This window comes from Microcaecilia unicolor, chromosome 3 (genome assembly GCF_901765095.1).
Source record: "Microcaecilia unicolor chromosome 3, aMicUni1.1, whole genome shotgun sequence".
Lineage (NCBI taxonomy): Eukaryota > Metazoa > Chordata > Amphibia > Gymnophiona > Siphonopidae > Microcaecilia > Microcaecilia unicolor.
Genome location: NC_044033.1, coordinates 532,350,468 through 532,376,606, shown reverse-complemented (window position 1 = coordinate 532,376,606; position 26,139 = coordinate 532,350,468). Strand labels below are relative to the sequence as shown.

The 26,139-nt window shown below is 46.8% G+C and overlaps 1 protein-coding gene across 1 annotated transcript in view; it reads left to right on the top strand.

Annotated features, from left to right (window-relative positions):
• Window positions 1–26,139, top strand: part of LAMA4 (laminin subunit alpha 4) — a 225,100-nt gene that overhangs the window by 56,873 nt on the left and 142,088 nt on the right. Inside the window, exons 10-11 of the mRNA XM_030199221.1 lie at window positions 4,669–4,779; window positions 19,429–19,540. Coding sequence (XP_030055081.1) covers window positions 4,669–4,779; window positions 19,429–19,540 — 223 coding nt within the window. The remainder of the gene's footprint in view (window positions 1–4,668; window positions 4,780–19,428; window positions 19,541–26,139) is intronic.

The window sequence follows — 26,139 nt, the reverse complement described above, 5'->3', positions numbered from 1 at the left end:
GAAGAGGAAATAGATGGAAGGATGGGGAAAAAGATGAAAACAGATGGATGCAAGAAAGAGGAAAACATGAAGGATGGGAGAAAGAGGGAACATGGAAGGATGGAGAAAAGATAGAAACAGATGGAAGGATGGCAGAGAAGAGGGAAAACATGGAAGGATGGGGAGAAGAGGAAAACAGGAAGGATGGGGAGAAAAGAGGAAAACAGATGGAAGGATGGCGAGAAAGAGGGAAAACATGGAAGGTGGGGAGAAAGAGGGAAAATAAATGGAAGGATGGGGAGAAAGATAGAAACAGATGGAAGGATGGCAGAGAAAGAGGGAAAACGGATGGATGGGGAGAGAGACTCTGGATGGAAGGATGGGGAGAGAAAGGGGAGAGGACTGGAAGGATGTTGGAGAGAGAAGGGACACTGAACAGAAAAGGGTAGAGTGATACAGAGACACTGGTTAGAAAGAGGGACATTAGATGGAAGGATCAGGAGAGAGGGTAGATGGATGGAAGGATGGGGAGAGGAAGAGGGAAGACGCTGGATGGAAGGGTAGGGAGAAAGAGGTGACACTGGGTGGAAGGATGCAGAAAGAAAGAGGGGAGACTACTTGAAGGATGGGGAGAGAGAGGGGAGACTGGAAGGATGGGGAGAGAAAGAGGAGAGCTGCTGGATGGAAAAGGGGAGTAGTGAAAGACTGGAGAATAAGAGGAAGGGGCATGGGGAGAACAAGGGTGAGAAAAAGATGAAAAGCCATAAGTAGATGAAGGAAATTAAAGAATGGATAGTAAGAATGAATTAAATCTGGACACAGAGAGAGGCAGAAAAATATTGAAGAAAGCTAAGAAAAAGGAGAGAAAAATGACAAATGGCCAGGAAACCCTGGCAGAAGAGTTAAGCGAAAACGAAGGAAAGCAGAATCTAGAGACTGGGAGCAACACAATGAGAAAAAGTAAATGGCCATACAACAAAGGTAAAGAAAATGATTTTATTTTTAATTTAGGATAAAGTAATATGGTGTTAATAACGTTTCAGAGACCAATACTTCCTTAGGTCAGGAGAGGATACCATAACAGCATTATACTGACCTGAAGCAGGAGGTTTTGGCCTCTGAAAGCTCATTGAAAAGGGTGTTAGGCTATTAAATAAATTTTCTGAAATCTGATGCACTGAAAAGCAGCACTTTACCCTGTGTGACAAATGCATCTGATTAGCGTGACTAAATTTTGCTGGGGGAGGGGGGTAGAAAGAAAATTTTGTGCCCACCCACTTTGGGTTCAGGCCCATCCAAAATTGGCAGTCTGGCTACGCCACTGACCTGAATATATGTAAACCACTTTGAATGTAGTTGCCAAAACCTCAGAAAGGCAGTATATCAAGTCCCATTTCCCTTTCCCCCTTTCCCTTGTGACATCACAATATCAGAAGTGAGCCAAGTATTGGGCAATCAAGCCATTGTGACATCACTGATGAGGTTGGCTCTTATTGGTGGAATGAGTGGAGGAGTAGCCTAGTGGTTAGTGGGGTGGACTTCAATCCTGGGGAACTGGGTTCGATTCCCACTGCAGCTCCTTGTGACTCTGGGTGAGTCACTTAACCCTCCATTGCCCCTGGTACAAAATAAGTATCTGAATATACCATGTAAATCACTTTGAATGTAGTTGCCAAAACCTCAGAAAGGCAGTATATCAAGTCCCATTTCCCTTTCCCCCTTTCCCTTGTGACATCACAATATCAGAAGTGAGCCAAGTATTGGGCAATCAAGCCATTGTGACATCACTGATGAGGTTGGCTCTTATTGGTGGAATGAGTGGAGGAGTAGCCTAGTGGTTAGTGGGGTGGACTTCAATCCTGGGGAACTGGGTTCGATTCCCACTGCAGCTCCTTGTGACTCTGGGTGAGTCACTTAACCCTCCATTGCCCCTGGTACAAAATAAGTATCTGAATATACCATGTAAATCACTTTGAATGTAGTTGCAAAAACCTCAGAAAGGCAGTATATCAAGTCCCTTTCCCTTTTCCCAGAGGGAAAAAAAATACACTTATTTGGAATAATCCAAAATATTGTTAATTTTTCTGAACTACCAACATCTGAAACAAAATAAGGAGATTAGAAACTTTTCACTCGGAGAGGTGAGGATACCCTTCTTAAGTCTTGGTAGCAACACAAAGAGATTCTACCATTATACAGTTTTCCAGTTTTACTTATCGCATAAATTGTAAAATGTGGCATTCACACCAGCAGCAGGGTTGTCCAATCACCTGCCAGCAGAGGCCCAATTTCACTTCTAAGCTGCCTCAGGGGAAAATGCAACTTCTCACCAAGGTAAACAATACTCTCAAAAGGCCATAGTGAGAGGTTACAGTTTCCCCTGAGGCAGCTTGGAAGCGAAACAGGGCCTCGGTTGTATTATGACAACCCTGTTGCTCATGTGACCACCACATTTTAGTTTATGTGATTGTTACCAAGACTTAAGGAGGGTGGCCTCACCTCTCCTGGTGAAAACTGACAATATTTTGGACAATATCAAATAAGTGGGGCTTTTATTCTCTGAGCTCCGACCCAGTGGAAGTTATACACAGTGGGTGATTTAGGGCATTAAGGGCCATTTTTACAAAACGGTGGTGAGACGGAAGTACCGCGGGTTACCGCAGCAGCCCGGCACTACTTCCCACCCCCAGTGCGCCATCCTTTCCGGTGTGTACCCAGCGTAATTGGGAAGTGCCACATGACCTCAGTGGGTGGCGGTAAGGGCTCCCCCTTGAAATGGCCATGTGGCAAGTGCTTTACTTGCCGTTTGGCCATTTCCTGCAGAAAAACAAGACCTGCTGTGGTAAGAGGGGGCGTCAGCATGCGTCATAAACATGCACCGAAGCCACCGCAGGCCCCCTTTTGCCGCAGCTTGGTGAAAGGGGCCCTGATGGTTTTTTTTCCTCCAAGCTGTGATTAGTTGGATTCTCTGATTGTTTACTCCACTTTTCTCCTATCAATATTGTTGCTTAGGCACTAGCAGGCAGATGATCAAAAGCCCCGCACTGTTCCAAACAGCGCTCTAAAATAGCGCTGGAACAGCGCGGGGCGCTATTAGACCTATGATCAGAGATAATGCATGCAAATTTAGGCAGCACAATTATCTCTGCTCATGGGGTAGAAGTGCGGGAGAATTGTGCCTTAGCATGCGCTCAGCGCAATCCTCCCGCACTTGTTTGACAGAACTGGGATGGAGACCAATGAAAAGAGAAGAACGCCCATCTTTAAATCGGAAGATGGATGTCCTCAACTGCCCTGTTGCAGGGACGGCCAAATTTCAAGGGGGTGTCGGAGGTTTAGTGACGGGGCAGTTGAGGATGTCCAAAATTTGGACGTTTCTGCAATGGGCAGTTAAGGACGACCAAAATTGGATGTTTCTATGAGAAAGACATCTTTCTCATAGAAACATCCAATTTTGGACGTCCTCGACTGCCCCGTCACAGAAACGTCCAAATTTTGGACGTCCTCAACTGCCCTCGCTGGCAGGTTTGCTGTAGTGGGGAATGGGGGCCTGCTGGACAGGGCTCACCATTCCTCCCCAATGATCTGCAAACCCTAACGCTAGCTCAGAGCTGGCATTGGGTTTGTCACGGCCAGCGACCCAATCTTTGGTGCGCTGGACGCTGATCATTGGGGGTGAATGCGTTAAGCACTGATTAGCATGCATTTGCAGGCTACTTGCGCTAAGAGCCCTTGAGCGCATTGTTTCATGTGCTCGAGGGCTCTGATCATGGGACGGTAGGAAACGCCAGCGCTAGAATGGCGCTAACAGCCTCTAGCGCCGGCGTTTGCTTTTGATCATTTGCCTGTAGGTATCCCATTTCCTCCTCCCTCCGTCCCCCATATCCCCTACTAAAATTAAACATAATTTATCTAGAAGGATCCCAAGCCACAGCAGCTAAAAAAAAATACAAAGCCCTCCCCTTCCCCCCCCAAGCTGAGAGAAGCATAGTAGTCACTGGTACCAGTGTTAACTGGTCCCAGTGCTACCAGCGATTGCAATGCTTTGCTGACTGGGAGGTGGCTCTGCATTTCTTCAGCTGACTTGGGGATCTCTGCAGGCTACAGGAATGGTGCAGCCAGTTGGTGGCTGGACCTGAGAGAAGAGGTAGAGGGTCCCAGGCCAGCTGAGAGCCACCACTGGCTATGTCCCCGAGTCACCCCAACACATTCTCAGCAACAAAAGCCATCCAATGCAGCTGTCATGAGCCGAGCTGCCACCCTGTGCTTCATTACCATGCTCTAGTCTGAATTGCATGACTGTCTTTGTTTTCACCAGCCAAGAAGGGGCATTCCATGAAGAAATATTTCCAGATGTGGTTGCTAAATCTTCCCGCCTGGAGTTTCCTTTCAGTTGTGCATCAGTATCCTTCAGTGATACTGAGATTTCCTGCATTTACCCAGGACAGCTGCAAATGTATCACAAAGGGTCAAATACTCTGTTCTGAAGGGTTTCCCCTTTCTCTGTTTCTTGGTAAACAGTGAATACATCAAACCCCCCCCCCCCCCCCCCGATGTAATATACATTTTAAAAAATCACCTGTCCCTTCTGTGCACACTTGGCATCCCGTGAACACACAGGAATATACATGGACTAGGTTGTGGATGTAGATCTCATGCAGCTGCCTAAATAAACATTGTGTCTTCCAGATGAAACTTGCAGAGAAACAGACTCACCTGGTACAGAGCAGACGTGAGATTGCAAAAGCAGAGACCAAAGCGAGCAGCGTACAGACAGAGATGGACACTGTGCAGAAAAAGGTCAGTACTGCAGTGAGCAGTGTGTAGGCAGTGGGGAATGCAGTGAACAGTGTGTGTGGATAGGAGGAACAAAAGGACAGTACTGCAGTGAGCAGTGGGGAATGCAGTGAACAGTGTGTGTGGATAGGGGGAACAAAAGGTCAGTACTGCAGTGAGCAGTGTGTAGGCAGTGGGGAATGCAGTGAACAGTGTGTACGGATAGGAGGAACAAAAGGTCAGTACTGGAGTGAACAATGTGTAGGCAGTGGGGAATGCAGTGAACAGTGTGTACGGATAGGAGGAACAAAAGGTCAGTACTGGAGTGAGCAGTGTGTAGGCAGTGGCGAATGCAGTGAACAGTGTGTACGGATAGGAGGAACAAAAGGACAGTACTGCAGTGAGCAGTGTGTAGGCAGTGAGGAATGCAGTGAACAGTGTGTGTGGATAGGGGGAACAAAAGGTCAGTACTGCAGTGAGCAGTGTGTAGGCAGTGGGGAATGCAGTGAACAGTGTGTACGGATAGGAGGAACAAAAGGTCAGTACTGGAGTGAGCAGTGTGTAGGCAGTGGCGAATGCAGTGAACAGTGTGTGGATAGGAGGAACAAAAGGTCAGTACTGCAGTGAGCAGTGTGTAGGCAGTGGCGAATGCAGTGAACAGTGTGTGGATAGGAGGAACAAAAGGTCAGTACTGGAGTGAGCAGTGTGTAGGCAGTGGCGAATGCAGTGAACAGTGTGTGGATAGGAGGAACAAAAGGTCAGTACTGCAGTGAGCAGTGTGTAGGCAGTGGCGAATGCAGTGAACAGTGTGTGTGGATAGAAGGAACAAAAGGTCAGTACTGCAGTGTGTAGGCAGTGGGGAATGAAGTGAATAGTGTATGTGGATAGGAGGAACAAAAGGTCAGTACTGCAGTGTGTAGGCAGTGGGGAATGCAGTGAATGGTGTGTGTGGATAGGAGGAACAAAAGGTCAGTATTGCAGTGAGCAGTGTGTAGGCAGTGGAGAATGCAGTGAACGGTGTGTGTGGATAGGAGGAACAAAAGGTCAGTACTGCAGTGAGCAGTGTATAGGCAGTGGGGAATGCAGTGATCAGTGCATGGATGGGGGTGGATGCATTGCTATGGGGAGTCAGTACTGACGTGACCAGTGCATGGATGGAGGTGGATGCATTGCTGTGAGAGGTTGGTACTGCAGCGAGAAGTGTAGGTGGATGCAGTCCAGATGGATGTCACCACTGTAATGACCATTGTGTAGGAGAGGTAGATGCAGTGCAATGAGATACCCCTACTGCAGTGAGCAGTGTGTAGGCAGTGGAGAATGCAGTGAACAGTGTGTGTGGATAGGAGGAACAAAAGGTCAGTACTGCAGTGTGTAGGCAGTGGGGAATGCAGTGATCAGTGCATGGATGGAGGTGGATGCATTGCTGTGAGAGTTTGGTACTGCAGTGAGAAGTGTATGTGGATGCAGTCCAGATGTTTGTACAGCGCTGCGTACGCCTTGTAGCGCTATAGAAATTCTAAATAGTAGTAGTAGTAGATGGATGTCACCACTGTAATGACCATTGTGTAGGAGAGGTAGATGCAGTGCAATGAGCTGCCTCTACTGCAGTGAGCAGTGTGGAGGCAGAAGTGGACATGCCACAATGTCAGATCATTACTGAGCTATTAATGCTACTTAAATTTGTTTAAACATATACAGATCACCTTTACATTAATCTAAAAATCACACAGTGGTGTACAACATTCCTAGTTTAACCTTATTTTTGCCCACAAAACATCAGGGCAGGTTACTTTAGTAAATTTTAGGACTATATGAGGGGTCAGGGCTGGGACGTGCTGGAGCTGGCAGGCTGATTGACACTGTAACCCACTCATGCTGCATAAGATAGTCCAGGTCAGCATTTCAGTTCTGAACTAAAGTCTTTACTGGAACATGGATTCTTTGGTCAAACTTGGAAAAATATTTAGGAACAACTGTGTTGAGTTCATTAGAAAACAGACTTAACGCTTGCTCTGGGAGAGGGTCTTTGGATACAGTCCATGCTCCCTGAGTGCTTTATTATAGAGACTGAAATGAGTCTTTTCAGGTGGGATCAGCCCCAGATGACACTTGTCTTCAGTTCCCTCTAAGCAGATATCTTTACCTAATGTTGATGGTCTGCTCCCCATTCCTGTTTCCATCATTGATCAGTACAGCAACTTGACATGCTATGACCCTGGTTCCACACTACTCTTCCCTCTGGGCTCGTTATTTATATTGCCTCAGATTTCCCTCTAAGGGGTGACTCCCCCTGTCACTGTCATTCAAGGCAGAAGGCTCATCCCTTTTTCTATTAGGGCTTAGGTAAGAAAAAGGCCAAGCTATGTTAGTATGGAACAGCCTCTAGAGGTCTCTGCAGTCCTAAGCAAGGCAAACTCAGTGTCTTCGTAATAAAAACAAAAATAGAAAACGAAAACCATGAATTAAAGCAATACATAGAACAGCAAAATAGATCCAGTGCTATCCACAAAATCAATCATATGTAGAACAGCAAATTATCCTATATAATAAAACTCACCCTCAACGTTCTGAAGACACTGACGTCAGTGAAGCCAAGCCACTGAAGTCACTTCCTTCAAGACGGGTTTGAAGGGTTCGTGGTGGTGAAACCACCGAAATCGCCAAGTCTCGGGGCCCCGCCCTTGCGTAAATGTGATAACGTCGAGGGCGGAGCAATGGCGTCACACACCGAGGGCGGAGCAATGTCGTACGGTGTGTTCAGGAGGTGCAGAGCAATGGCGTCAGAATGACGAAGGGGTCGGCAGGTAGTGAGGTAGGGAGGGAGGGAGAAGGGGGGGGATGTTGGGGAGGAAAACCTTGCTAGCCCCGTTTCATTTGCTCCAGAAACGGGCCTCTTTTACTAGTGTACAATATTATCCATGTTCAACAATACATAGCAAGAAATAGACCTGGTTCACTGCTTGTAAGATAACAGTCAGAGCCAGCAACCTTCTGCTTAAGTAGGTAAGAGGCAGGTTTTCTTCCAGAAGGCCCTATAATCCATCTCCTGCTGAATGACCAATGGGAGACTGTTCTACAGGTAGGGAATAGCCTTTAGATTGTAAGCTCCTTTGAGCAGGGACTGTCCTTCTTTGTTAATTGTACAGCGCTGCGCAACCCTGGTGTTATGATTGGGGTCTGAACCCCTCTCAAACTTACCTCTTTCCTGGGGGTCAGCTTCTTAGCTGGCTTCTGTTTCTTTTCTCTGTCCTTTCTGAGCTGGCTCTGTCTCTCTGTGCTGGCAGCTTCCAGCAGCATGGCTCTAATTGTTTCACTATACTGCACCTGTGTGTGTGTTGCCTGAGTTGCTCTACCTCTCTTTGGGTGTACTGGCTTCAAATGCTTCACAGTGTTGCACTGGTGTGGGTTGGGCCTCTCTGGGTCAGTGTGCTTTTGCCTAGGTCTAGGGAGTGTGACATCATCAGGGAGGGCCTTGATAAGGAAGTGGTGTTGTTTCCTTCAGAGCCTTTGCAACAGTGGTGTTTGCTTTAGGTAGGGTGGTGCAGTGTGCACTTCTGACTTTGTGTCTAGTTTCCCTGCTTACTTTTGCTAAGGTCCAGGTTAGTGTTAGTGCAGTAGTGTGCACTGGTGACTGTGTGTTTAGCTTTCCTGCTTTTCCCTTATGGTTCCCCTGCTTTTCCCTCTTGGTTTTGGAAGCATTGCTGTGTGTAGGGCTTTGGAAGCTCTGTTGTTGATAGAAGTACTTCAGGGTTTGGTGTTGTTAGGAACACTGCAGAGTTTGCTGTTAGAAATACTTCTGGTGTTTGTGCTATTGGGAGCATTGCAGTCTTTGCTGTTGGTGTTTGGTGATTTAGAATCACTTTTGGCTTATGTGTTAGCTTCACTGCTTTTTCCTTGTGGCTCCCCTGTCTTCCCTTTTAGTGCTAGGAGCTCTTCTGGTTGCTTGCCAGAGTAGTGCTTAGGAAGCACCTTGTTAGTTGTATCTAGCTTGCTAGAGCAGTGCTTAGGTAGCTGGTTAGTTCTGTGTTTAGCTTATTAGTGTAAAGCTCTGCTTGTAGCTTGGTGCTTAGTAGCACCTGTGTTGGCTTTGTGTTTAGTTCCCTGCTCTGTTAGTTTAGGGCTTAGGAAGTCCCTTTCTTGAGCAGGGATTAGGAGCTCCTGTTTTAGTATTGGGCTTAGGAAGTCCTTTTGTCAGTTTACGGTTAGGAACACTCCTGCTGGTTTAGGGCTTGGGAGCACGTAGATCAGTTTAGGGTTAGGAGCACTTCTGTTTCCAGTCCTGGTCCCTATGTCATCCGGTATCCAGTAAGTCCTGTCGGCTACTCGAACCCAGGAGCTCAACTCTTGGGGGGCTTAGTAGCTAAGTACAGGTGAAGCTGTTGGACCAGTCCAGTGTGCTCCAGTCCCGTGTTCCGGTCCTGTGTCCTCCAGTCCGGGGGACCAGTCCAGGGTGTTCCAGTCTGGTGTGCTCCAGTCCAGTGTGTTCCGGTCCGGTGTGTGTTCCAGTCCTGTGTCCTCCAGTCCGGGGGATTCCAGTCCATGTGTTCCGGTTCGCTGGGCAGTGCCTGCAGTCCCTGCCGGTGTGCTTACCCAGTGTTAGTTGGTGGGTTTTGCCTGCTGCTGTCGCTCCTCGTCAGCAGCCCAAGGGCTCACGTTTGCTCCAGAGCCCGGCCCCGCGGGCTCTGAACCTGAGAACCTGACAGATTGCAAAGGCCATGAGCCCGGCAAGAACCCCCGCCCAGCTGACCCAGCTGGGGTCCAGCTCCATCGTTGTTCTTGATCCTTCTATGACTCTTCGTCAGTATCGTGGGAAACTGTTGTCTCATCCTGTTTTGAAGAAGACCCCTGAAGCGGCAGCTGAGAGAAAACGTGTCCGGTGGCTTGGAATCGCTGAAAACCCAGTTTCAGATATGGACCCTTTCATCATGCTCTCAGAGTATCGCCGCAGCCTTGTCCTGAATCCAGCTTTGTGGGATACTCCGGAAGCTGTCGCTGAGAGAAGACGTCTTGGGAATTCCACGCTCTGGGCCCAGCAGGGGTCCAGTCCCGTTCAAGCAGTGCGCCCAGACAAGCCTCTGAATCCAGTCCGAGCAGCGCGTTCAGCCAAGCTTCAGAGTCCAGTCTGAGGGACGCTGCTGACCGAGCCTCCGATGCCAGTTCAAGTGGCGCTTCCACTCAAGCCTCCGAGTCCAGTCCGAGGGATGCTTCTGACCGAGCCTCCGAGTCCAGTCCAAGCAGCGCTTCTAGTCAAGTCTCTGCATCCAGTTCAAGTGGCGCTGTCTACTGAGTCTCCTAGTACCAGTTTGGATCCCAGTTCCAACCCCATTTTTGATCTGGATCCGTTTCTGACACTCCAGGATTACCGGGTTGCACTTTTGTCTGATCCAGCCTTGAAGAATACTCCTGAAGCTGCAGCGGAAAGAAGGCGTGTCTCCTGGCTTGGGTTCGAAGAAAACCCAGTTTCTGCTATTGATCCCTCTACCAAGCTGTTCTTTTACCGCTTCCAACTCCTCTCGGAGCCAACCCTACGGGATACTCCTGAAGCCCAAGCTGAAAGAAGGTGGCTTCCTGATTTTTCCCGCCAAACTTCTGAGTCCAGCCTGAAGGGCTTTGCCTGCCAAGATGCTGAGTCCGGATCGAGTGGCAGAGGTGGCAGCCGAGATGCTGAGTCCGGATCGAGTGGCAGCAGTGGCAGCCGAGATGCTGAGTCCGGAGCGAGTTGCAGCAGTGGCAGCCAAGATGCTGAGTCTGGATCGAGTTGGAGTTCCAGTCAAGATACTGAGTCTGGATTGAGTTGCAGTTCCAGTCAAGATGCTGAGTCTGGATCGAGTTGTAGTTCCAGTCAAGATGCTGAGTCTGGAGTGAGTTGCAGCATTGGCAGTCAAGATGCTGAGTCTGGATCGAGTTGCAGTTCCAGTCAAGATGCTGAGTCTGGATCTAGTTGTAGTTCCAGTCAAGATGCTGAGTCTGGAGTGAGTTGCAGCATTGGCAGTCAAGATGCTGAGGCTGGATCGAGTTGTAGTTTTAGTCAAGATGCTGAGTCTGGAGTGAGTTGTAGTTCCAGTCAAGATGCTGAGTCTGGATCGAGTTGCAGTCCCAGCCGGGATGCTGAGTCTACACCGAGTGATGAGTCCATGATGAGTGCTGAGTCTGCACCGAGTGCAGAGGCCAGCCGAGATACTGAGTCCACGATGAGTGCTGAGTCTACACCGAGTGCAGAGCCCAGCCAAGATGACGAGTCCACGATGAGTGCTGAGTCTGCACCGAGTGCAGAGTTCAGCCGAGATGCCGAATCAGAATTGAGTTACAGTCCCAGGCAAGATGCTGAGTCCGGGTCAAGTTGGAGTTCCAGTCCCAGGCAAGATGCTGAGTCTGGGTCAAGTTGCAGTCCCGGCCAAGATGTTGAGTCCGGTGAGAGTTGGAGTTCCAGTTCCAGGCAAGATGCAGAGTCCGGGTCAAGTTACAGTCCCGGCCAAGATGCTGAGTCCGGTGAGAGTTGCGGTCCCAGCCAAGATGCTGAGTCCGGGTCAAGTTGGATTTCCAGTCCCAGGCAAGATGCTGAGTCTGGGTCAAGTTGGAGTTCCAGTCCCAGGCAAGATGCTGAGTCCGGGTCAAGTTGGAGTTCCAGTCCCAGGCAAGATGCTGAGTCTGGGTCAAGTTGCAGTCCCGGTCAAGAGGCTGAGTCCGGGTCAAGTTGCAGTTCCGGCCAAGATGCTGAGTCCGGAGCAAGTCCCAGTGCCAGCCGAGATGCTGAGTCTACGTTGAGTACCGAGTCCAGCCAAGAGGCTGAGTCCGAATTGAGTGGCAGTTCCGGCCAAGAGGCTGAGGCCGGATCAGATTGCAGTCTCAGGCAAGATGCTGAGTCTACTCTGAGTTCCCACTTCAACCAAGACGTTGAACCCCTCCTGAGTTCCAGCTCCAGCCAAGAGGCAAGGTCCAGTCTGAAGTCCTGTTCGAGTTCCTGTCCGGCTTTAGATTCCAGGATGGGTGTGGGCTCTAGCCCAGTTCTGGCTGCTACAGTGGAGTGCCAGGAAGTCAAGGAAGTTGTGGATTCCTTCAAGAGATGGTTCCTGTTGAATAGGACTCCACTTGTTGCATCCAAGACTCTGATCCTGCCTAGCAGCCGTTCTAAAGAGCCTCATGGCGGCCAAATCCATTCTGGTTTCCTAGTTCCAGATGTACTTGTCACGTCCTGCCCAGCCACCCAGATTTATGTTGTGAAACCCATTGGGAGATTTCATCACAGCTACCCATGGAGACCTAAATTGTCTTTTGAGACCTGGAGCTCCCGTGGGGACACGGGAGCCTTGAGGGGGAGGTGCTGTTATGATTGGGGTCTGAACCCCTCTCAAACTTACCTCTTTCCTGGGGGTCAGCTTCTTAGCTGGCTTCTGTTTCTTTTCTCTGTCCTTTCTGAGCTGGCTCTGTCTCTCTGTGCTGGCAGCTTCCAGCAGCATGGCTCTAATTGTTTCACTATACTGCACCTGTGTGTGTGTTGCCTGAGTTGCTCTACCTCTCTTTGGGTGTACTGGCTTCAAATGCTTCACAGTGTTGCACTGGTGTGGGTTGGGCCTCTCTGGGTCAGTGTGCTTTTGCCTAGGTCTAGGGAGTGTGACATCATCAGGGAGGGCCTTGATAAGGAAGTGGTGTTGTTTCCTTCAGAGCCTTTGCAACAGTGGTGTTTGCTTTAGGTAGGGTGGTGCAGTGTGCACTTCTGACTTTGTGTCTAGTTTCCCTGCTTACTTTTGCTAAGGTCCAGGTTAGTGTTAGTGCAGTAGTGTGCACTGGTGACTGTGTGTTTAGCTTTCCTGCTTTTCCCTTTGATTCCCCTGCTTTTCCCTCTTGGTTTTGGAAGCATTGCTATGTGTAGGGCTTTGGAAGCTCTGTTGCTATTAGAAGTACTCCTGGGTTTGGTGTTGTTAGGAACACTGCAGAGTTTGCTGTTAGAAGTACTTCTGGTGTTTGTGCTATTGGGAGCATTGCAGTCTTTGCTGTTGGTGTTTGGTGATTTAGAATCACTTTTGGCTTATGTGTTAGCTTCACTGCTTTTTCCTTGTGGCTCCCCTGTCTTCCCTTTTAGTGCTAGGAGCTCTTCTGGTTGCTTGCCAGAGTAGTGCTTAGGAAGCACCTTGTTAGTTGTATCTAGCTTGCTAGAGCAGTGCTTAGGTAGCTGGTTAGTTCTGTGTTTAGCTTATTAGTGTAAAGCTCTGCTTGTAGCTTGGTGCTTAGTAGCACCTGTGTTAGCTTTGTGTTTAGTTCCCTGCTCTGTTAGTTTAGGGCTTAGGAAGTCCCTTTCTTGAGCAGGGATTAGGAGCTCCTGTTTTAGTATTGGGCTTAGGAAGTCCTTTTGTCAGTTTACGGTTAGGAACACTCCTGCTGGTTTAGGGCTTGGGAGCACGTAGATCAGTTTAGGGTTAGGAGCACTTCTGTTTCCAGTCCTGGTCCCTATGTCATCCGGTATCCAGTAAGTCCTGTCGGCTACTCGAACCCAGGAGCTCAACTCTTGGGGGGCTTAGTAGCTAAGTACAGGTGAAGCTGTTGGACCAGTCCAGTGTGCTCCAGTCCCGTGTTCCGGTCCTGTGTCCTCCAGTCCGGGGGACCAGTCCAGGGTGTTCCAGTCTGGTGTGCTCCAGTCCAGTGTGTTCCGGTCCGGTGTGTGTTCCAGTCCTGTGTCCTCCAGTCCGGGGGATTCCAGTCCATGTGTTCCGGTTCGCTGGGCAGTGCCTGCAGTCCCTGCCGGTGTGCTTACCCAGTGTTGGTTGGTGGGTTTTGCCTGCTGCTGTCGCTCCTCGTCAGCAGCCCAAGGGCTCACGTTTGCTCCAGAGCCCGGCCCCGCGGGCTCTGAACCTGAGAACCTGACACCTGGTAGCGCTTTAGAAATGTTAAATAGTAGTAGTAGTATTTGAAAGCTATTTCAATACTGTACGTATCGACCTTCTCAGACGAGGGCACTTCTGTAATACCTCTTGACACCTTCTCGGTATAGTTAAGCAAGAGATAAGGAACTGATCTAAGTTACAGTGAGTGTAGCAAGCTAGTCCAGGTGCGGAATGGGTGTATAGTCAGTCACCCTATGTATTAAAGGCTTGGTAGACGAGCCAGGCTTTCACCTGCTTCCTGAAGTAGAGATAGTCTTGAGTTACACATAGCCCCTCTGGGAGTAAATTTCAGAGCGTGGGGGCTACTCCTGAGAAGGCTCATTGGCAAGTATCACATCGTACAATTTCTTTTGATGAGGGGACAGATGATGCTCCTTGAAGGGTACTGAGAGAACTGAAAAATAAACATGCAGAACTATTGTTAGTAATATGTAATTTATCTTTAAAATCAAGCGTGGTACAGGAAGATTGGAGGATGGCTAATATAAAATATAAAAATTCTTGGAGTTACCATCGATCGACACTTAACACTTGAGAGCCACGTGAAAAACACAACCAAGAAGATGTTCTACTCAATGTGGAAATTAAAAAGAGTAAGACCATTCTTCCCAAGGACCGTTTTCCGTAACCTGGTACAATCAATGGTGCTCAGTCATCTAGACTACTGCAACGCACTCTACGCCGGCTGTAAAGAGCAAATAATCAAGAAACTTTAAACAGCCCAGAACACTACAGCTAGACTCATATTCGGTAAAACAAAATATGAAAGTGCTAAACCGGAGATGCACCAGCCTACATGTCAGACCTGATAGACTTACCACCCAGGAATGCTAAAAGATCATCCCGCATATTCCTTAATCTGCACTTCCCCAACTGCAAAGGTCTAAAATACAAACTAATGCATGCGTCAAACTTTATCTACTTGAGCACACAGTTATGGAACGCATTGCCGCGCAACTTAAAAACGATTTACGAACTAACTAACTTCTGCAAACTACTGAAGACCCATCTCTTTAATAAGGCATACCACAAAGATCAACAAATGTGAATATATACAACTCCTCCACACATATTCAGAATTGTCTTACAATATTTACATGTACTTGTTACACTACTATCATGTTTTATCATTATCATGTTACCCAAGATCCTCCTGTAACACTAAATATCTATCTTCTAATATATTTCCACCATTCATGATGTACTGTAAGCTACATTGAGCCTGCAAAGAGGTGGGAAAATGTGGGATGCAAATGCAATAAATAAAATAACGCCAATTTTTAAAAAAGGTTCCAGAGGAGATCCGGGAAATTATAGACCACTGAGCCTAACGTCAGTGCCGGGCAAAATGGTAGAGACTATTATAAAGAACAAAATTACACAGCATATTCAAAAGCATGGATTAATGAGACAAAGCCAACATGGATTTAGTGAAGGGAAATCTTGCCTCACCAATCTACTACATTTCTTTGAAGGAGTGAACAAACATGTGGATAAAGGTGAGCCGGTTGATATTGTGTATCTGGATTTTCAGAAGGCGTTTGACAAAGTACCTCATGAAAGACTCCAGAGGAAATTGGAGAGGTATATAATGGGATAGGAGGTAGTGTTCTATTGTGGACTAAAAACTGGTTAAAAGATAGAAAGCAGAGAGTAGGGTTAAATGGTCAGTATTCTCAATGGAGACGGGTAGATAGTGGGGTTCCCCATGGGTGTAAACATTCATAAATGATCTAGAGATGGGAGTAACTACTGAGATAATTAAATTTGTTAACAACACAAAATTATTAAATTGCAAGAGGATTGTGAAAAATTACAAGAGGACCTTATGAGACTGGGCATCCAAATGGCAGATGACGTTTAATGTGAGCAAGTGCAAAGTGATGCATGTGGGAAAGAGGAACCTGAATTATAGCTACGTGATGCAAGGTTCCACATTAGGAGTCACTGACCAAGAAAGGGATCTAGGTGTCATTGTTGATGATACTTTTAAACCTCTGCTCGGTGTGTGGAGGCAGCTAAGAAAGCAAATAGAATGTAAGGTATTTATTAAGAAAGGAATGGAAAACAAAAATGAGTATCTTATAATGCCTTTGTATCGCTCCATGGTGTGACTGCACCTCAAATATTGTGTTCAATTCTCCTCCTCCTCCTGTAATGTCTATAGGGATCCTCCTTTGGGGGTCCAGAACCCAGTGTTTCCAGCCCATCTTTATGGATCTTTTTCTTTGATGTCCAGTCATCAATTGCTTGGCATCCTTCAATCTTCTTGGAGGGTTCCTTCCCCTTCTTCTTAGATCAAAGGGCTGGACCCCTCCTATATTCTGGAAAAGGTACAGAACCTTATCCAATGAGCTTGCCTTTTAAAGGAAACTATTCCTACCTTCAGCCACAGGCCATCCCCTTTCAACTTAGCAAAAGGGTAACCTCCACCCCCCTCCCCCTCCCGAGTCATCTGTGTCGGGGCTATCGTTGAGGAAGAGCTCCCCTTAGTGGCCTCTACTAGTAGCATGCCCTCTAGTGGTCGCTACCTATCTAAGAAGGCTTCTACTCCTGAGCGCTGTCTATTGGCTCCCTTATAAACATCGCCACACTGGGACAGACCAAAGGTCCATCTGGTCCAGCACCCTGTCTCCGACAGGTCACAATCACCCGACAAGATCCACGGAGCAAAGCATTTTGTACTGCTTTTCCCAGGAATAGTGGATTTTTTCCTACGTCCATTTAATAACATTCTATGGCCTTTTCCTTCAGGAAGCCGTCCAAACCTTTCTTAAACTCTGCTAAGCTAACCGCCTTAACCACATTCTCCGGCAACGAATTCCAGAGTCGAATTGCGGTCTGAGTAAAGAAATATTTTTTTCTTATTTGTTTTAAACTTACTGCACTCCAGCTTCATCGCATGCCCCCTTGTCCTAGTATTTTTTGAAAGCGTAAACAGACGCTCCATATCTATCTTTTCCACTCCACTCATTATTTTATATACCTCTATCATATCACCCCTCAGCCACCTTTTCTCCAAGCTGAAGAGCCCCAGCTGCTTTAGTCTTTCCTCATAGGAAAGTCGTCCCATCACCTTAATCATCTTTGTCGCCCTTCTCTGCACCTTTTCCAAATCCACTATATCTTTTTTGAGGTGTGGCGACCAGAATTGAACAAAATAGTCTAGGTGTGGTCACACCATGGACTGATACAGTGGCATTATAATATCCTCATTTTTGTTTTCCATCCCTTTCCTAATAATACCTAACATTCTATTTGCTTTCTTAGCCACAGCTGCACACTGAGCAGAAGATTTCAACGTATCATCAATGATGACTCCCAGGTCCCTTTCTCGTTCCGTGACTCCTAACGCTGAACCTTGCATGACGTAGCTATAGTTCGGGTTCCTCTTTCCCACATGCATCACTTTGCACTTGCTCACATTGAACGTAATCTGCCATTTAGACACCCAGTCTCCTGGTCTCACAATATCTTCTTGCAACTTTTCACAATCTTCCCGCGATTTGACGACCTTAAACAACTTTGTGTCATCAGCAAATCTGATAACCTCGCTAGTTACCCCCACCTCCAAGTCATTTATGAAAATGTTAAAAAGCAACGGTCCCAGCACAGATCCCTGAGGGACCCCACTAACTACCCTTCTCCATTGCGAATAGTGACCATTTAACCCTACTCTCTGTTTCCTAACTTTCAACCAGTTTTTAATCCTTCAAGTCATTAATGAAATCTTCCAGCCTAAGAGCTCCCTCTGGTGGCTAGGTCCTGCCAAGGCATGTCCTATATTTATCACAGTGCGCACGCATACACACACTCACGCACATTTGCATACTACTACTACTTACTACTACTTATCATTTCTATAGCGCTACAAGGCATACGCAGCGCTGTACACTGAACGGAGTATTTGAGGGGGGACGTAGGGAGAGACAAGAGTTGAGAGAGGTACTGGGGAGCGGCAGAGTAAATGCACTTATAGGTCAATAGGAGAAGTTTGAATTGAATACGGAAACGGATAGGGAGCCAGTGAAGTGATTTAAGGAGAGGGCTAATGTGGGCATAGCGACTTTGGTGGAAGATGAATCGTGCAGCAGAGTTTTGAATTGATTGAAGAGGAGAGAGATGGCTAAGAGGGAGGCCGGTGAAAAGTAGGTTATAATAATCAAGACGAGAGGTGATAAGAGTGTGGATAAGGGTTCTGGTAGAGTGCTCAGAGATGAAGGGACGGATTTTGCTAATGTTGTAAAGAAAGAAACAGCAATAGCCAAAAACAGTGAAGATGACACCAAAAAAGGAAAAAATTAAAAAATAAAAACTGAAAATGACAAAAAATAAAAACTGGAAATAACAATAAATAAAAAAACAAAATGGAGGCCCCACCTGGAGTATTGTGTTCAGTTTTGGAGGCCGTACCTTGCAAAGGATGTAAAAAGAATTGCAGCGGTGCAAAGAAAAGCTACGAGAATGGTATGGGATTTGCGTTACAAGACGTATGAGCAGAGACTTGATGACCCGAACATGTATACTCTGGAGGAAAGGAGAAACAGGGGTGATATGATACAGACGTTCAAATATTTGAAAGGTATTAATCTGCAAACAAACCTTTTCCGGAGATGCAAAGGCGGTAGAACGAGAGGACATGAAATGAGATTGAAGGGGGGAAGACTCAAGAAAAATGTCAGGAAGTATTTTTTCACGGAGAGAGTAGTGGATGCTTGGAATGCCCTCCCGCGGGAGGTGGTGGAGATGAAAACGGTAACGGAATTCAAACATGCGTGGGATAAACATAAAGGAATCCTGTGCAGAAGGAAGGGATCCTCAGGAGCTTAGCCTAGAATGGGTGGCAGAGCTGGTGGTTGGGAGGCGGGGCTAGTGCTGGGCAGACTTATATGGTCTGTGCCGGGGCTGGTGGTTGAGAGGCGGGACTAGTGCTGGGCAGACTTATATGGTCTGTGCCAGGGCTGGTGGTTGGGCAGCGGGGATAGTGCTGGGCAGACTTATACGGTCTGTGCCAGTGCTGGTGGTGGGAGGCGGGGTTGGTGGTTGGGAGGCGGGGATAGAGCTGGCCAGACTTATACGGTCTGTGCCCTGAAGAGGACAGTACAAATAAAAAAGTAGCACATATGAATTTATCTTCTTGGGCAGACTGGATGGACCGTGCAGGTCTTTTTCTGCCGTCATCTACTATGTTTACTATGAGTACAAAAATAAAAAATAAACAACAGACAACACAAAAAAAAAAATAAAACTTCGAATTTTATTAGGGTGATATGACTCGACACAGCTGTGTTTCGGCCTAACTGGCCTGCGTCAGGAGTCTGTTACACCATGTATATATTCTCTGGTTGTATCAATGTTTATATGAAGAATGTACTGTCAAACGGTCCCTTATTGCAAATAGTTCAACCTTTAAAAAGGCTGTGTGCACAATCTTGCAACAATCGCTACGAAAAACTGTGGCTAGAAATCATCCAACTAGAGTAACTGCTGAATGTGAGGAGAGAAGGAGAGAGAGGAGTCAAAGATGACCCCAAGGTTACCAGCAGATGAAACAGGGAGAATGAGAGTGCCAACCACAGAAATAGAGAAATGGGGGAGAGGGGAAGTAGGTTTAGGGGGAAAGATGAGAAGCTCGGTTTTGGCCATGTTGAGTTTCAGATGACGCTGAGACATCCAGGCAGCAATATCAGACAGGCAGGCTGAGACATTGGTCTGGATGGTGGTTGAGATTTCGGGGGTAGAAACACGTGTGCACACATTGAAAATATATCATTTTGACACTGTTTTCTTGCAGGGAGACAAGGTAAAGGCTCAAGGTTTGCAAGTCCAGCAGCGAACCCTAAAAAGCCAGGAGCGAGCCAGAGACGCCGCACGACAGGTCAATGATGTGTGGGACAGCATCGAAGGTAAGAATGGCCCAGATCCCAGGAGTACTGGAGCTGGAAACATCAGCAAAATAGACAAGCACAAACAGGAATGAGCCCAATGTAATTGTGATGTCGGGGTTGGGGCATTGTAGACAGTGCAGAAGTGCATTGCATCCAGCAGGAGTAAAGGGAGCGGTCAATTTAGAAACAAGACATGTGGCTAAAATGAACGGCAATATCCTGAGGATCCTGGCAGCTTCCAGGTGGAAGTGTCACTTTCGCAAGTGCAGCTGCCTTATTTATAAAAATGCATGCCTGTAAGTGTCCCTATTTAAGTGGTGAGGCTGCAACAAGGCAGAAGTAAATCATCGGGGATTAAGAAACATCGCTCCCTTAATTCCTCATGTATAGTCCTGACCAAAACGAGTGTCTGTGAGCTGGTGTACAACCCAGACAGGAACGTATGAATGGGGCATGCAGATTTCTTCCCACTCAAGTCCTGCCCAAACCACGCCCCCTGGAAAACATCTTCGTGGTGTGGATTTGCACAAGGGAATAGTGGCTTTCTGAAATCACCATTTACATGTGTATTGTAATATACACGTGTTAATGCCACTATTTACACATGAAAATGCTTCAAAAAAGTCAATAGAAGGACACCGTTTAATTTTTAGACTTTAGGATTTAACAACTTTTTTCCATTGTGCTCATGGTAACGAGATACGTTCCTCACTATTGACTATGAACTGCCATTCGCAAGGCTATAAACACACACGTATGTGTTTAGACACCATGGAGCTCATGCTAGAGTCGGCAGATAACGTGTGCAACTTATGGTATTCTGTAAGTTTCACATGTATGTGTGCGCCCTGCTCATGCTGCACCCGGATTTGCCCATGTGAACTACGCATTTTTTGAAAACATGCATGTACCTACACAATAGCTCAGAGTTGGATTAATGCCTTTATACATGCATAAGTGGCTGGAATCCCAGTGTTTCTACACAGATATGCTGCACATGTAAATGTCCACCTGCAAAGTACATGCCATTGAATCTTGGCACATACTTAAAGAATAGCGGACAGCTGGAAACTGCTCCTTTGTGTGTGCACATGTTCATGTGTGCATGGAAATGACCAGAATACCAGCATTTATGTGCAATTCTTCCTTCCTCAGTCTAGCTCGTCTACATCTGGTTTGGGCTTCCAAAATGGTACTTTTGAACAACGCCCATATCTGATTTAAAGGCCTAACCTTTGTAGCTGAGCCTTTCAGCTTTTTTTTAAACATTTTCCTCATTTTATGTTGCTACAGTAGATTTCCTTAGTGACTGCACTCCAGTTATTAAGTCAAATTTGATCGTGTTATGATCACTGGTTAATAAAGGACCCAACACTGTTACCTCTTGTACTAAATCCTGCATTCCGCTAAGGAGTACATCTAAAATAGCTCCCCCTCTTGTTGGTTCCTGGACCGGTTGCTCCAAGAAGCTGTCATTCTTTACCTCTCTAGCACTCTCTGATGTGGCATTTAACCAGTCAATATTGGGGTAATTGAAATCAATATTCAAAAATACTCCACTTCCTACCACTGTAGAGTCAGCAATGCACCATGACATAAGCTTTCAAAAAAGTGGAGAAAAAGCCCTCAATCTACAAGAGCCCAGTAGCTCACAGACAGGGGTGTTCATACTATCATAGGTCAGAAAAAAAACTCCACTTAATAAAACAGAAAGCAAACTTTCAACATTGCTCAGCTGTGCAGTGATTATAACAGTCACACGAAGATAATTATATGAAATAGAACAGTATTAAATGTCCAGCAGTCTTCAAATAATAAAAACACAAACATTAATACTCATCTGGTGAGCCAGAGGTAGTACAGGTGGCCGTGTGTAAAACGCCAGGGCAGAGGAAAAAGCCTGAAAATCCATTTTGATTGCCGTATGTAGACCGATATGCTCATATCACCCCTCTCCTCAAGTCACTTCACTGGCTTCCGATCAGGTACCGCATACAGTTCAAGCTTCTCCTACTAACCTACAAATGCACTCGATCTGCAGCCCCTCATTACCTCTCTACCCTCATCTCCCCTTATGCTCCTACCCGAAACCTCCGCTCACAGGACAAATCCCTCCTATCAGTACCCTTCTCCACCACCGCCAACTCCAGGCTCCGCCCTTTCTGCCTCGTCTCTCCCTATGCTTGGAATAAACTTTCTGAGCCCATACGCCAAGCCCCCTCCCTGCCCATCTTCAAATCCTTGCTCAAAGCCCACCTCTTCAATGTCGCCTTCGGCATCTAACCATTTTACCTCTATTCAGGAAATTTAGACTGCCCCAATTTGATTGACCACACATTTTGTCCATTAGATTGTAAGCTCCTTTGAGCAGGGACTGTCCTTCTTTGTTAAACTGTACAGCGCTGCGTAACCCTAGTAGCGCTTTAGAAGTGTTAAGTAGTAGTAGTAATGTTCCAGTCTTTAGTGTTCCCCTGAAGATGCCATCGGGTGAAACAGGATATTCCTATCGGGATGTTTACGGCAATATCAATGGACAATGCTCACCAGATGGCGGGTTTTCTGCAACTTATCAGCTCTGCTCTACACTGATGCTATGGTAAAGTCTAGAATAGTCCCTTAACTGCTAGTTCTTTCATAGCACCTCTTCTGGACAAGAGATGACCTTGATTATCCTGGCTTCTAGAAGAGACTCCACTGATAAGTGGATTAGAATTGTCCTACATCGCTTTCCTGTCTCACAGTTTTTTGAACGCCTTCTATCTCTCTGAGTCAGCTTTAAAAAAACAATTCCATTAGGGTTCACCTTAGTGCGAATGGTACTTATCACCACGCAGAAGGTCTGTGTACGGTTTCTAGTTGTTTCTTTACACAGAGTTGCTTCTAGTTAAGGCTTCCGTCAAGCCACCTGCAGTGTCATGGGACCTCAACATTGTTCTAACCCAGCTGGTGAAAGCTACTTTGGAACTACTAGACTTCTAAGATCTTATTTTGGTGGCATTAAGTTAGTAAGCTTCATATTCTATTTACTGCAGTGGCGTACTAAGGGGGGGCAGTGGGTGCGGCCCGCCACGGGTGCACGCCGCTGGGGGGGTGCCGCGTGCCGGTCAGCTTCGTTGTTTCCATGCTCTCTCTGCCCCGGAACAGGTTACTCTGGCATGGAAAAAACGAAGCTGACCAGCGCGTGGCACCCCCCCCCCAGCGGCGTGCACTGAGGGGGGGGGTTCTTTCGCCGGAGTAGGGGGGTGACGAGGGGGTTCGTGCTGCACTGGGGGGGCGTGGTGCTGCACCCAGGGGGCGGGGCGCATCGGCGACCGCCCCGGGTGTCAGCGCCCCTAGAAATGCCACTGATTTACTGATCCACCCTACTCCATGTTTTGTTTTTAACAAGGTGGGCTCTATGCACTCATTCATGAGTTCTTTCCTTAGGCTGTATCGGATTTTCATCTTAATCAGTCAATCATCCTTATTTGGGGAAGCAACTACTTGCCCTGGGATTGGTAGCATGGAATGTTGCTACTATCTGGGTTTCTGCCAGGCACTTGTGACCTGAATTGGCCACTGTTGGAAGCAGGATACTGGGTTAGATGGACCATTGGTCCAACCCAGTCTGGCTATTCTTGTATTCTTATGTTAACATTTTTCTCTAAGCCACATGCCCACAATGGTGAATGTGTCTTACGTACTTTAGATTGCAAATAAGCCTTGGCCTTTTACTTGGACCTGACTGAAGCCCTTAAGTCCACCAGCATATTGTTTGTTGTGACCACATTACCAAAAGCAGACTACACCTCATAAGAACATAAAAGTAGCCATAGTGGGTCAGACCAATGGTCCATCTAGCCCAGTGTCCTGTTTTCCAAACAGTGGCCAAGTCAAGTCACAAGTACCTGGCAGAAATCCAAATCATGGCAACACTCCATACTACAAATCCCAAGGCAAGCAGTGGCTTCCCCATGTCTGTCTCAATAGCAGACTATGGACTTTTCCTCCAGGAATTTGTCCAAACCTTTTTTAAACCCAGATACGCTAACCGCTATTACCACATCCTCCAGCAAAGAGTTCCAGAACTTAACTATCCGTTGAGTGAAAAAATATTTCTTCCTGTTTGTTTTAAAAGTATTTCCATGTAACTTCTTCGCTTGTCCCCTACTCTTTTTACTTTTGGAACGAGTAAGAAATCGATTTACTTCTACTTATTCTACACCACTCAGGAGTTTGTAGACCTCATTCATATCTCCCGTCATCTGTCTCTTTTCCAAGCTGAAGAGCCCTAACCTCTTTAGCCTTTCCTCATATGAGAGGAGTTCCATCCCCTTTATCATTTTGATCGCTCTTCTTTGAACCTTTTCTAATTCCACTATATCTTTTTTGAGATATGGCGACCAGTGATATCAAGGGTCATAATGTGAGAGCTATGGCTGCATCGGCCTCTGTCAAGATCTTCTGAGTGGCATCGTGGTCTTCAGTTCATACTGTAGGTTTACAGTTTGTACCCCAGTCTTTTTTGAGGATTAGAATCCAACTCCATCGCCCATAAGGGCCATTTTCTTCATTTCATAGTAACATAGTAACATAGTAGATGACGGCAGAAAAAGACCTGCATGGTCCATCCAGTCTGCCCAAGACAAACTCATATGTGTATACCTTACCTTGAATTTGTACCTGTCCTTTTCAGGGCACAGACCATATAAGTCTGCCTAGCAGTATTTCCCGCCTCCCAACCACCAGTCCCGCCTCCCATCACCGGCTCTGGTACAGACCGTATAAGTCTGCCCTCCCCTATCCTCGCCTTCCAACCACCACCCCCTCTTCCCCCCAACTGCTCCGCCACCCAATTTCAGCTAAGCTTCTGAGGATCCATTCCTTCTGCACAGGATTCCTCTATGCATATCCCACGCATGTTTGAACTCCGTTACCGTTTTCATCTCCACCACCTCCCGCGGGAGGGCATTCCAAGCGTCCACCACCCTCTCCGTGAAAAAATACTTCCTGACATCTTTCCTGAGTCTGGATCCCTTCAATCTCATTTCATGTCCTCTCGTTCTACCGCCTTCCCATCTCCGGAAAAGATTTGTTTGCTGATTAATACCTTTCAAATATTTGAACATCTGTATCATATCACCCCTGTTCCTCCTTTCCTCCAGGGTATATATGTTCAGGTCAGCAAGTCTTTGTTCATACGTCTTGGAACGTATCTTCCAGGCTATCTTCCCACATGAAATATATACAACTAAAAAAGGTTCGTTGTCATCAAAAACATGTCACGGCAGTGGCCGTGCCATGTGCCCGGCTTATCTCCCACCATCGGGGGGTGTCGGGGTCAAGTTCTGCTGCTTTCTGTGGTACTCCGGGTGGTCTCCCTTATGACCGCAGGCTGCCCATGCTGCTACCTCTGGCACTCCCTCACTGGTGCCACAAGCGCAGGCTGATACTGGCTCTCACCCCTGGACCTCATTCAGTGCTATCTCTGGGCTACTCTTAGTCTTCCATATGCTCCAACAGCTCCTGCCACCCTTCTGGTGAATCTCTGACTTAGCCAGCCTTGATCCTAGCTCGGGTGTGACTTGCCTGCTGCCCATCGGGGCCTACTTACACAGTATAAACTTGGCTGTGGCCCAAGGGCTTACCCTCCCCACCTTGTGTCTGCCTGTTGTCAGGCCCTTTCATATATTTTTTCCCTTTATTTTATATTTCAACGGTTTTTATTAAAAGAACAGTGCAAACAACTTATAGCTTGTATTTATAACAGATATGGATTAAAGAATTGTTCACACCAAACAAATACAATTTAACAGAAGAATGAGTTTTTTGATTTTATACCCCCTTCCCCACCCCCCGCCCACCCATTGTCTGTCTCCTATCCCAAGCACGTAATTAAATATGTTCGTTTTGTTGCTCGCCACTTTCATGATAAACGTTCCCTTGTCCTCCCCCCACCGCTTCCCCCCATCCTTTACTTTCAACGATTTTTTATTGATGACTATACAACGAGATGACAACTAATGACACACTTACAGATAAATTCAAGATAAACAAGTGTTCCTTGAGATAAAATAGTACACTCCATCTTCAACCTTTCGCTATTACCTTCCCATCTCCACCTCTTTGTTCTCGTTCAATGTTTACATGAACAAGATAGCATAGTCAGACAGTGTAAATTATGCATAAAGAAGGTACAGGAGTGAGTACAAGGTCAGTTCACCTCCACTAAGTACGAGACATCAACTCAATAATTTTGGTTTATGTATTGTTCCCACCCCCCAACTCCCCCCTCCCATCAAACTACCGTGTCCCTTTATTTCTTACTATCAAAGGCAGCCTGGAGCTAAGGAGTCCCATCTTTCAGGACTTGGTGTCCTGCTTGACCTCCGAGAAGACAGTTATTTTCCTATAGGAGGTGATCTGCATGAACTTCAAGATACAAGCCCTCACATGCTCGCCCACCTTCCTAGGAGTTGTCTCAAACTAAAATTTGCAGAGACTGAGGAGGTTTTGTACAATGGTGTGAAGTGAGAACTTGCAACTCATTTGTTATTCCAGTTCCTGTATTCTGCCTATACTTATTCAATTCAAGGACAGATTACAGTAATCAAGAGCTGGAACAGTCTATCCAGGAG